At 37.8% G+C, this 13,291-nt stretch overlaps 1 protein-coding gene across 1 annotated transcript; it reads left to right on the forward strand.

The window, feature by feature from the left end:
* The first annotated feature begins 6,727 nt into the window (after positions 1-6,727).
* LOC122666868 (cytochrome P450 89A2-like) lies at positions 6,728-8,348 on the forward strand. Its single transcript, XM_043862964.1, has one exon. It carries the CDS (start codon positions 6,761-6,763, stop codon positions 8,345-8,347), a length of 1,587 nt encoding a protein of 528 aa, XP_043718899.1. The 5' UTR covers positions 6,728-6,760; the 3' UTR covers position 8,348.
* Positions 8,349-13,291: the final 4,943 nt, after the last annotated feature.

Consider the following 13,291-nt stretch of genomic DNA (forward strand, 5'->3'; position numbering starts at 1 on the left):
AACTATTTCCTTTCACATTTAAGGATTAAATATTTAATGGGGTTTTTTTCTGTTTTAAGTGTCTAATGCATCTCCACCTCTTTTATTTGCTCCTAAGTCCTAATTTCATAATGAACGTTTCAACTGAATGAAGGGCAAAATGTAAAGTTACATCTGTTAGCTGCTCTTGCTTTGTTTCTATCTCTCTCTTCTCTTGACACTTTCTTTTCTCATGTTTTAAGTTCTAATCAAATAATTCCCTAATTGATACTTTCCACCTTAGTCTTCTAAAAATCGGGATTGAATCCGTCAGATTGTCGGTTCAGATCAGCATCAGGATCCGACTCAATCAAGGCTGATTTTGGTTTTAGCCTATATGCATCAGTCGATTCCATTGTGTTATTAGGGTTAGAATAATTTGGGGTTGATTCTAACCAATTTTCATCGAGGTTGAATAGGTTTGGACAAATCTGGATCCTGATTCCGAATTTTTGAACCATGCCAACCTAGGTGTAGGGCCACGTGCAGATTACAATATATTTGAGTATAGAGAAAAAAGATTTATACACTGTTGAGATATACATTCTTCTCACATTTTCTCTGTTCCTGTCACTTTATGCTCTTTTTGACATCCAATGCCTCCTCATGTGTCCTTATTGGTTGGGAATGAAGATTCCATTATATGTCGACAGTGTATAGTTACAACCGGACCACTACCCCCACTGAGCCAGCCATGGAAATGACCAAACCATTCCTCTTTCCTCTCTAAACCATGGAAATGACCAAACCAAGCCTTTTCCGATTCTGTTTAGAGAAGATGTGATAACCATAATTAATGGGAGACAGTTAGGATTTGCAACCATCTCAAACTTGGTATAGAATTGAACTAGGGTTTAAAAAATTGTAATCGGAGATGGAATTGTTAATAGCTGATTCCGATCCAAATCTAATCCAATCGGCATGAATCAGTCCAATCCAATTGGTTCTAAATTATTTTATGGTGAATATAGAATTGGCTCGGGAATCAGCCCATGAATTGGTCTGATTCTAGGTAGATTACAAAAAAAAAAAGAAGAGCAAGGATAGGTCCATTCAGAACTGATTCGGTTGATCCGATTTTGATTCAAACAATAATAATTAGTAACAGTAGAAATCGAGATCGGTGAGCCAATTCAGATCCAGAGAGAGAGAGGATACTAACATAACTCACCTGGCGGGTCAGATAACCCGCATTGAAGACGTTCAAAGGAATTAAAAGTTCTTATCTAGTCGCCATAACCACCTGAAGGTTAATATTTCTGCTTCTTCTTTTCTTTGTCCTCTCTTGGCAATCTTATTTATTTAGCCTAAGAGATGGCTTGAAGGCCATGAAAAGAGAGCTGAGATATCATTATTTGAGATTATTTGAGCATAGAATTTTGTTTACGTACCCTTGAAAGGTTTTGATGACCACAAAACTGTTTCTCTCAATTCTGCCTATCCAACTCTCTTCCCTCTCTCTGTAAGAGCTATGGTGTACACATGTGGAAGCTTTACATGCTTTGAAGTTCAATAATAGTGAAAATTTGGTAAAAGGGTTAAGTTTATGTGATAAGTAGTTTTGTGAAATTCATAGAAATGGCATGTATGTATGCTACTCTGTTCATTCAGAAATGGCATGCATGTATGCTACCCAGTTTATAGTCATGAAATGTGTATGACTGCTCTGGAAAATGAAGTTGGCATCTCTCTTCTATAATAAATTTAAGAATCAAGCAAACTCAGGAATTGAGATGGTTTGATCTTTGTAGTTATTCCATGACAAATGATTTCTTATCCTCACATTTTATTCCTCTTTGTTCTTTCTACAATATGAACATATCAAATCAATTTCCCTATTCCTGAACCTAGTTATATACTTGTTTGATCTGGAGAAGGTGATTTAAAATATTTTTATCAAATCTTTGTTCACGACAGGTTATGAATGTAAGATTTCATTGTGGTTCACGCTTAAAATCAAAGCAATCTAAATCGGTATTTAATTGATATTGAAAAATCAAAATAAACTAAACCTGTACCGAAATTGAAACCGACAAAAAACTGAAGTCAATCATTCCTAGACCAAAATCGATTCAACCTGACTAAAACCCGACCGAACCAACAAATTTTTTTTTGGGTAAACGGTTGAAGATTACAATTTTTCCAAATACATAAATCGATTCAACCTGACTAAAACCCGATCGAACCGACAATTAAAATCAGCAGATATTTTTTTTTTCTTTTCCTTTTTCTTCAAAAGATTTGTTTGTTTGTTTTTTTTTTTTTCTTTTTTCTATCGACTAAAAGATAGTAGAAACAAAACTATCATAAATCCAGAAAATAGTCTTACGAATAGGGATCGGATCCAATCCGTATAGGCATGGTTTTAGTGTACGGTATCGAAATGGGTATCGGTAACATGTAAAACTGATATGATACCGAGACGGTATCGGTCAGATCGGCTGTATCGAATAAAATTACTCCTGAATTTTCTTTAAAAAATGAGTTTTCTGGCCATTTTACCCCTTGTCTGTACTGTGCTACTGATACAGTATCGGTATCAGTGACTAGCAAAACCGGTGCGTATCGTTTGATACGAGCGATACGATATCGATACTTAGAACCATGCGTATAGGTGGTACCAGAACAAGAGAGGGTACGACAAATTTTAGGGACAGAATTGCAAAAACAGTCTGATCCAGTCTGATACGGCAAATTTGTATTGGTTTTGCTAACTAACAGCAAACTCCTTAATTTCTCTGTCCGGGAGTGTGGCCTACGCCAGCACTCCCATGAGTCTATCTCTCTCTTTCCCATGTAAAAAGACACCTCTGCCCCCTGATTTTAAGGAGGAGAGAGATAGACACATGGGAGTGTTGGGGTAGGCCACACTCCCGTACAGAAAACTGCTTCCCTTTATTTATTAGGAAAAAGTTTTCATGCACGGCTGTGTAAGCCGTGTATGTGAGAGGGTCTCTCACAAATAGTTGGAAAAGTCGTAATTCCCCACCTATTAATTAATGCCTTGAAACTCCCACCCTCTCACAGAAACGATTTACACGACCGTGTATGAAAACTTTCCCCTATTTATTATTACCCTTATTGATTATTTTCTATATTTTATGGGCTTTTCTGCATCTTGTTTCTATTTCCTTGAAGCCCAGTAATATACGTGGAAAATAACCAAATCCATATAATGTTTGAATCCGGATTGCCCATTTAGTGATCTATCTAAATATTGGATCGGATCAAATTGCCAACTTTTTCCTTGAGTTTCGGAAGTGATGACTCTTGATATGATTTGAATCTGAGATCCAATCTGAATCAGGGTTTTAGTAATCCGCATCAGTCTCAGTCGATATCGATCTGATTGATCCAGATTGGCTCGTATCGGTCTGAATCAGATAGATTTCCCTCCATTTTCTTCAAAGATTGATTTTTTTTTTTTATATTTTTAGTCCTTGACCAGTACTGATCCACTGATATGCGATCATCTAGAAATTGGTATTGGTCTCTACCAATATCGATACAAATCATTTGATCCGGCGGATCCGATATCAATTACTAAAACCCTGATCTGAATTCAACGCATTGAAAGCCTAAGTGCCTACGAACCCACCTCAGTACCTACACTTGGACCATTTTGGCGAAAGCCCAACTCACTGGCTGAAAATCTAAACCCAAGCCCAGAAAATTGGGATGAAAAATTAACAATTCTTTTTTTTTTTTTTTGGTTGAAGAAAAATTAACAATTCAGAACCTTAGGAAAATTCGCCCTAAAATTATACAAATCTCAAGAGAACTTGCTTCCATATCAGTCCTCCATATGTCTAATGGGATCCTAAATCATAATATTTAACTCTCCTCCAACTCTCAGATTTTTCTTATTCATTAGGCTTTGTTTGGTAACAATTCCGCTTTGCAATAGTTATTATGAGGTGGGATTAATTTTTCCTGATCCAGCTCTGCGTGAGTGATCTATGGGAGTAGAGTGACATTTGGCAAAAAATGGGAATGGATTCTGGAATAGAAATAGATCAAAATCAGAATCACTTCTATTATATATCTGACAATTATACCATTATGACATCTCAATGAACATTCAAAATTGCAAAAATATCACTATCATCTCTAGCATTACACATTTACACCTAGGGGTGTCATTTTCAGGCCCACCCCGCAGGACAGATCGAGACTGCCCGGATAAAGCCCAGTTCGGATCAATTATTAAATGTGTCGGGCTTAAGCATGACACGTTTAATAATCGGGTGGTCCTGGTGTGAGGTCTTAGCCTGATGGTTGCCCTACTAGATCAACCGATTCCAGGCCCGACCTAAATTGTACGGTTACAGGCCAACCTAGCAGGACCCTTTAAACGTGTGGTTCTGAATTTACACTCTATAGTCTCTAATTACCATTTGATTTCTGCCTTGGCAGATTCAAATTGGAATCAAAGGAGACTAATTCTATACCGATTCCGAGTTAACTAATCCTTACCTGTGAGGTACACAAAACATTAATATTGAAACCATTTTGTTTTTGCAAAATGAGAGATGAAAATTGAATATCAGCAGTAATGCAATCTTCAAGTCAAAACAGGGAGGGGTGAGTCTTCTAATTAATTAATTTGATTGGGCTTCTCTACTAGCAGTGTGGGAAGGGAGAAGGGTGTATCCTTGGCAAATGCCAAATGGGTTTGCCACTTTGTGGTTTAATTGTTTAGAAGATGACCCCTAATCTCATTGGTTTGAGCTTATGGCTTCATCGAAGTTTTTGAGTGTGGAGAGGAGTGCTATAACAGTTTTGTTTAAGAGTGTTGAAGGTTGCTTGATTCTGTAGGCTGTTCTAAAATATTTTAGATTAAAGGACCTCGATAGAGTTTTATTTCCTTGCTTTATTAAGCAAACAAATCCGCATGAAAAAATAAAAGCATTATGATGAATCTATGGCTGCACCGCTTAGAGCCCGGGAAAGGTCCGTTTAGAGTTAAACATGCCCACAGCCCGATTCTAGTAGCCCGATACAGCCCGAGACCGACCAAGCCCATCCAGGCCCAGCCCGCATAGCTAAAAGGGCAGTCACAGTGCGGGCCTGAGATTGGTGGAGCCTGGTTAGACCCGACCGAGCCTGACCGGTTGACACCCCTGATTACATCCAATATTTATGAAAAGGTTATGATCATTTCTGGTTTGCATCATAAAGGAACAACTACATTAGTAGTGTTGGCCACGTAAGGGTGTCAATTTAGAACCAGAATGAATCTAGACTTTTAATAATCAACCAACTCAAACCAAAAACTTTGGTTTAATTCTGGTTTTGGAAAGTGAAATTTCATTCAGTTCAATTACGCTTCAGTTTTAGAGTTGAAATCACCGATTTAAACCAAACCAAATGAAATGTATCTCGTATAAATCAGACATGAACCGAATATAAACTATACTAAACCCTACAACATTGTGTATTTGTTGAATTGTTTAAAATTACCTACTATAAGTTTTTTTGTTGAGTGGCGTGAGAAGGATTGAAAGGTACTAGATTTGACATTGTGGGGCTGAATCTTCAAGAAAATGTAATTTCCTTCCCAACTTAACCAAAACATCGGAATGAGAATGGAACCGATTGATACCCTTTTCCCATGTGTCAACTTTGTAATATTTTCACCAAAAAAAAACTTTTTAATATAATTTAATTATGAAAATGCCATTATGACATCTCACTTTAACACCAAAGTGCCTTCTTAATGCCATTATGACATCTGACTTCAACACCAAAGTTCCTTAGTCTCATTATCACATTCACCATTACAATCAATAATTACAAAATTACCATTCCATCATGTTCATTTAACACAAATTATTACAAAAAATGCCACTATTACTTATGCCATTTTATATTTGCATTGCATCATTAATTAAAGTACTATTGAAAGGACAATTTTGTTTATGTGTCAATTTTAAAAATAACTAATGTGTTGACCATTCCAATCAATTATAGATATAACAATACTTCAAAATGTGTAATAGGTGTTTAAATGAGTACATATACATATAACAATATAAATCATGTTGATCGAGTTTCATATGGCTCAAAAAAACCCTTGTTTGTATTGCTGCATTAGACATTTTCTCGAAAAACAACTATTTATGCCCCAAGATGATTTTGGAAAATGTTTTGCTGTTTTCAGGTTGGAGGACCTTTCCTACTACCCTAGGGCTCACAGTTAGAGAAATGGAATAATTCACTTCCCCTTTTCACAAATACGAAATACCCTTCTAGACTTTAGTATTTTTTTTAAGGGAAAAAGATCTCTGTCCGAGAGTGTGGCTTACGCCAACACTCCCATGAGTCTATCCTTCTCCTCTCCATATGAAAAGACACATCTGTCCCCTTGTTTTAAGGAGGAGAGAGATAGATACATGGGAGTGCTTGCATAGGCAACACTCCTATACAGTAAACTGCTTCCTTTTTTTAAATACCTTTTGAGATTCCCTTTCTTTGGGTGCAAGTCCGGGAAATAAGAAAGTTCCTACAACCCGGGGAGCAGCAAAATTTCGTTCCCCCAGATTCACAACATCAGAATATGCTTGGGCTTGGGGCAGGGAGACTATAGGCATGAAAAGGGTAGCAAAACTTAATTCAGTGAAAGATCTCAAAACAATTTATATCACTGAAGCGTTGTTGATCTCATTTGTCTTCTTCCATACCAAACACTATTCCCGCACGTTTTTTCCTCTTCTTTTCATTTGTCTAGATCAGAGCCCTAATGGAGGTCTGGTTCATCCTCCTCCTTTCTCTCTGTCTCTGCGCAGCAATCAAATACTTCCTCCATCTCTCCTCCCATGGAAAATCCAAGCAAACAAAGCTCTCCCTCCCACCAGGCCCTCCTAAAGTACCTATAATCGGTAACTTAATCTGGCTTTTCAAATTCTTCTCCGACATTGAAGTAACCATCCACAACCTCCACCTCAAGTATGGCCCCATCATCACTCTCAACATTAGCTCCCAACCAGCCATCTTCATCACAACTCACTCTCTCGCCCATCAAGCCCTAATTGAAAACGGTGCCGCCTTTGCCGACCGCCCACCACCCACCGATTCCGGCCGCATCATCACTAGTAACCAACACAACATCAACTCTGCCGCCTATGGTCCTCTTTGGCGAGTCCTTCGCCGGAACCTCACCTCAGAGATCCTCCATCATTCTAGGGTTAAAAGCTTTTCTCATGCCCGCAAATGGGTTTTGCAGATACTTAAGGCAAGGCTCAGTTCCCATGTCAAATCAGGCGAGCCTGTGCGTGTAATGGATAACTTGCAGTACGTCATGTTCTGTTTACTGGTTTTCATGTGCTTTGGGGATAAACTTGATGAGAAGGTCATTAGAGAGATTGAAGATATAGAGAGAAAACTAATTGGCATTTTGCGCATCTTCAGTGTACTTGCGTTCTTCCCTACATTGGGAAAATTTTTCTTTAGAAAACATTGGGAGCAACTGCTTGATATGCGTCACAGAGAGGATTCTATTATAATCCCTCTAATCAGAGCCCGAAAAGAACGAAAGGAGAAGATGATCCAGAAACAAAATCAGAACCCAGATGATGAATTCTTCGCCTCCTATGTCGATACAATGTTCAATCTTGAAATCCCAGATGATGATGGTGATGAAGGGGGAAGACGGAAGCTCACCGAGCAAGAAATGGTTACTCTTTGTTCAGAGTTTCTAAATGCAGGAACAGACTCAACATCTGCTGCTCTGCAATGGATAATGGCTAATCTGGTGAAGCATCAAGAAATCCAAGAAAAGCTGTATTCTGAAATTAAAGGAGTACTTGTGGGTAGAGGTGAAGAAGAAGAAGAGATCAAAGAAGAGGATTTGGCGAAGATGCCATACTTAAAGGCGGTGGTGTTGGAAGGGCTACGGCGACACCCACCAGCACACTTCGTGTTGCCACATGCTGTCACGGAAGATATTGTGTTGGACGGCCATATCATACCAAAGAATGCCACGGTTAATTTCATGGTGGCACAGATGGGGTGGGACCCAAAGGTTTGGAAAGATCCAATGGAGTTTAATCCAGAGAGGTTTTTATTGGGTGATGATCATGATCAAGGGGTAGTGTTTGATATGACAGGGAGTAGGGAGATAAAGATGATGCCGTTTGGTGCAGGGAGGAGGATTTGCCCTGGACTTACGTTAGCCATGCTACATCTGGAATATTTTGTTGCAAATTTGATTAGAGATTTCAAATGGACGGCTGTTGAGGGAGTTGGTGTTGACTTGTCAGAGAAGCAAGTGTTAACAGTTGCCATGAAAAACCCATTGCAAGCCCACATCTCTCCAAGGGTGAAATAAGAATTGATTCTCATCACTCCACCTATCAATTATATCACTTTAAATTCTACTTTCCTATTATTCGGGGTGTGCCTTGTTGCCACTAAGGTGGTTAAGCGAGAAGTTGAATTTTTTTTTTTTTTAAATTCTCAATAAAAACATTTTTGTTTAATTGTATTTTTTTATTATGACATCGTTCTCTGTGCCCCTCAGGCACATGGAGGTGGACATAATAACCACCCAGCCCTCTGAGTGGCAGGTCCATGTGCCTGGGTGCAGCCTGCGCTGCCGCACAGAGAACATTCTGCCTTTTTTATTACTAAAAGTTATTTAAGTCATTGGCCTTAGCATGACACTTTATGGTATCTTGTAAATCTTATCTAGAAAGCTGTATATTATCCTTGTAATTATCTTCTAGGATCTCATTATCTTTGTAATTATTCTTGTAATTATTTCTTAGGATTTCTTTCCTTGTATATAGGAATAGATTAAGGACTCTACTTCTATATATCATCTATTAAGGATTCAATACAAGATACACCGATGCAATTGCATCTTCTCATCATTTATCCTCTTGGTATTATTTTCTTATCATGGTATCATCAGTCTAGGTCTCTAGCATTGATCCTGGTTCTTCCTCCATGGGTATCGAGAATGCATCTCCTTCATCTACCATGCCGGCGTTGCAGATTCAACAGCTCCTTAGCCTCATCCCGTCTATTAACCAGCCCTTGATCAATCTTGCTAGTAAGCATTTCTGTTTCAATTCGGTTAGCACCTGGATCTTGGATTCTGGGGCTATTGATCACATTTCTTTTGATAAATTCTTATTTTTCACTTTGTATATTGTTTTCGATTCTCATCCTATCACATTGCCTAACGGTTCCACCGTTCCTGTTACACATACTGGTAGTATTTCTTTATTTCTTGGTTTTGTTCTCAATCATGTTCTCCATATTCCTGCCTTTCGTTTTAACTTACTCTCTATTTCTAAATTTACAAACTCTTCCCATTGTTCGGTACTTTTTTCTGGTGCTTTCTGTGTTAGCCCAACAATCGAAGAGCATTATTGCGACAGGTAACCAACATGGAGGACTCTACTTCCTCGAATCGATCCCACCTTCACCTTTTGTTTCGGCTACCCCGTTAAAAATTTTAATCTTAATATTGTTTTTTCCAATATGTATAGATGCACCATTTGTCCTTTGGCTAAACAAGTTCGATTGCCTTTCTCGTTAACCATAATTACTACTTCTTGTTTTGAATTAGTACATTTAGACATGTGGGATCCCTATCGGACAACATATTTATCTAGTGTCCTTTGTATTAGGATAAAGATTTTACTCATTTTGATTCATGTATTTTGTTTGTTGTTTAGTTTGAAATGGTGTTTTTTTTCCTTTCTCTATATTTTGGATTTTTTTTTTTATTTTAAAATTTTCTTGGCAGCACACACACAAGCATCTTAAATAAGAAACTCAAATAATTTTTACTTTTTTATCCCTCTTCATTTCTTCCATGTATGTGCATTATTTAAATATTTCTTTAAAATTTTTTATATCCAATATATAGAGATTCTTTCTATTTGAAGGGATTTTCTTATCAACATCTCTTCAGGTGTCAAACAATTTGTAACTTTACTATTTTGTATAATATATATAATTTCAATGAGGATAACTTTTGTCGTTTCATCTTATATATATTTTAGACAGTCCCTTCATATATATTTTACATATAAAGTTAAATAAACAAGGGGCATGCAAAAGAAAATTATAAGTTCCACATTAGTACATATATGAAACAAAGGGATTTTCTTATTGACATCACTTAAGAAGTCAAATAATTTGTAACCTTATTTTTTTTGTCTTTTAGTATAACACATTTTTCTTTTCCAATGAAGATAAATCACGTTATTTCACATGTATACTCAAAAAATGTACACGAAATTTTTGTTATTTGTAAACAAATGTACAAGACTATGATAACTTTTGATAATTACATAATGATAAATACTTTTCAAATTATTTTGAGAACTCTTTTTTGTCCTTGAATTAAAGAACTTTGAGAATAAAACTAGGGACAATTAAAAGAAGATTATAAGTTCTAAATACACCTCTAGAGGTGCCATTTAGACAATCCCTATATACTTCCAAGCAAATTTAATTACACATGGTCCAATCAAACTCCCTAAAGCCTAGATGTAAGTCTATAAAGAATCCATAATACCTAAGAATCTTTTTTTTTTTAAAAGTAAATTCTTTCCAAGCATCTTATTCATATCTCTCATTAAAAGATACTATTTGATAATGTCTGTAACCCCTCATATATGGAGAGTGAAAAGGACCTAAAACTCTCAATGACAATCCTAACATAAAAAGATACATATTGTCATTTATGAAAACTATGTATCATGGCTTTGGTATCTCTTTTGATATTATATAATTTTTTTAATGAGGTCTAAAAGTAAGGTTTTAAAAAGTAAAGGGTGTACAAGTCAACCGGACAAACTTCAAGGGGTTTAAAAGTGAGGTTTTAAAAGTTTATAGAAATGATTATTATTTTTTTATTTTATTTTATTTATCTTATCTAATTTTCTAATGAGACTTTAACTACAATTACATGAGAGAAAGAGGGAATTAAAGTTGGGGATCGGGGAGGGGTAGGGGGGAGGGATTGCCTTATTGCATAAGGTGAAAACATGAGAGTCAAATGAACCCATGACCTCTTAGGAGTCTACATTCTATTGACAATGCACCAACTAACTGAGTGTCAATGACGTCTATACAACCATTCTCGATATAGGATGGGATCTAGAGAAGACATTATTTCTACTCATTTTCTTTTAATTTCGATGCTTTATTTTTTAATGTTTGAAAGAAAAAATAACCTTAGTCATAAGTTGACTAAAGGATCTTAAACATGAAAGTGGTTCAATTCATAAAGTTACTTGAATGATTAAGCGAGCCAATGTAAATTTGAGTTAAGGAAAGATTATTTTTGACAGTTTTTTTGTTTTGTTTAAAGAATCTGTGTAACTGCAGACAATTGAGTTGCTCTGTTGGTTGGTTAGTGGTTGTCTCGTAGCAGGCTTTGGGCGTTGGTCTTGTTTTCAAGACCTCCCCACCGCATTTGCAGTGCTAATTGGCATTGCCCATCTTGAATTCCAACCCCTACCTCTGCACACCTCACCACCCCAAAGCCACCTTCGTGGGATGCCAACCTAATGGTTTTTGGGCCATCGTTAGAAATTGACCAATCCTCCAAAAAATAAATAAATTCTTCACCCGGAGAGATATAAAATTTTAAAAATGATTTAAAATTCAAGGGACATTGTTTTCTGTGCCATAACACAACTTACGTCCAGACACATGGGCAGCCTATGCAGGGGGTAGGGTGATCATTGAAAACATTCTCCCAAAATTCAATGGGAAAAAGATTGCATCACGGAGGGTAAACAGATCGATATACGCAACGGATTAATATGAACCGTTGATTAAGTATTATAAGATCCTAACCGTTCAGGATGCTGACCCCATAACCGGTTAAGAGTTTTCCTGAACCGGTTAATGGAGCAGATTTAAAAAAAAAAAAAAAAACTTATGAAAAAGCGAATGGTCTTCTTCGTTGGGGGAAACCCTTTTTCCGGCGAACTCCATAACCTTCTCTCTCCGAGCACTGCTACCCTGCTTCCCATCCTCTCTCTCTCTCTCTCTGTTTCCTTAACCGGTTAATGGAGCAGATTTAAAAAAAACTTTCTGAAAAAGCGAATGGTCTTCTTCGTTGGGGGAAACCCTTTTTCCGGCCAACCCCATAACCTTCTCTCTCCGAGCACTACTACCCTGCTTCCCATCTCTCTCTCTCTCTCTCTCTCTCTCTCTCTGTTTCCTTAACCGGTTAATGGAGCAAATTTAAAAAAAAAAACAAAAAAAAAACTTAAAAACTTCTGAAAGAGCGAATGGCCTTCTTCGTTGGGGGAAACCCTTTTCCGGCCAACCCCATAACCTTCTCTCTCCGAGCACTACTACCCTGCTTCCCATCCGAGCTCTCTCTCTCTCTCTCTCTGTTTCTCTTTCCCTGTCTTTTTATCTCTGTCTCTCTCTCCAACGCCGCTGCAACCTTCCCCATTACCCCCGCCGAGTGTTCAATCCCCCTCTCCTACAGACTGCAAACCCGCTCCACCTCCTCTGTTTTCCCGCAACCCGCCACCGCTGCTATTTTTCCCACAACCCCAAACCCCACCTGCGACACCCCCTGACCTCTGTTTTTCCCTGGAACCCCAACCCCACCCATTAGAGCTTCTGCAGCACCTGAAGATATCAAAAGCTGCTCATTGTCGGATTTCTACTAGAAAGAAGAAGAAATGGAAGAGTCATCCTGCAAAGACCCACTTCAGTAGTTTGGGTTCTGGAACAAGTTCTTCCTCTGCATGTTCTTTCTTCTTCAACTACCCACAGAGGCCAAGGGGTGTTGCAGGTGGGGTTTGGAGTTGCGGGAAAAATAGCAACGGTGGTTGGGATTCCAGGGAAAAACAAAGGCCAAGGGGTGTCGCAAGTTTGTCCTAACCTGGGTTTACGATCGGAGGAGGAGGAGGAGGAGGAGTTCGCCGGAGATAACACAGATGACCATAGACGGACTTCAGGGTAGTAACCGGCTATGGGAGGTAACAGCCAATTAACGTTAAGGATAAGTTTATTATATTAAAAAAAAACGATTGATTTAGAAAATATCAACGGCTTACCTTAATTCGTTGCGTTTAACGCTGCGTATAATGAAAATAAAGTCACCCAAATTCAATTAGCAACTTTAGTGCAAGTTCATACCAAAGGAATCCTACAATATTTAGCTCAAAAAAGGTCACCCATAAGAGGAAAGGCCTCAATATCTAATAATTGATTTGAACAAAGATGACGAGTCAATATACTAAGCTTTTTGTCTCTTCCTCTCAAGAAAACTAAGAGAAAGAGA

This window comes from Telopea speciosissima, chromosome 7, assembly GCF_018873765.1.
Source record: "Telopea speciosissima isolate NSW1024214 ecotype Mountain lineage chromosome 7, Tspe_v1, whole genome shotgun sequence".
In the NCBI taxonomy this organism is placed as follows: Eukaryota; Viridiplantae; Streptophyta; class Magnoliopsida; order Proteales; family Proteaceae; genus Telopea; species Telopea speciosissima.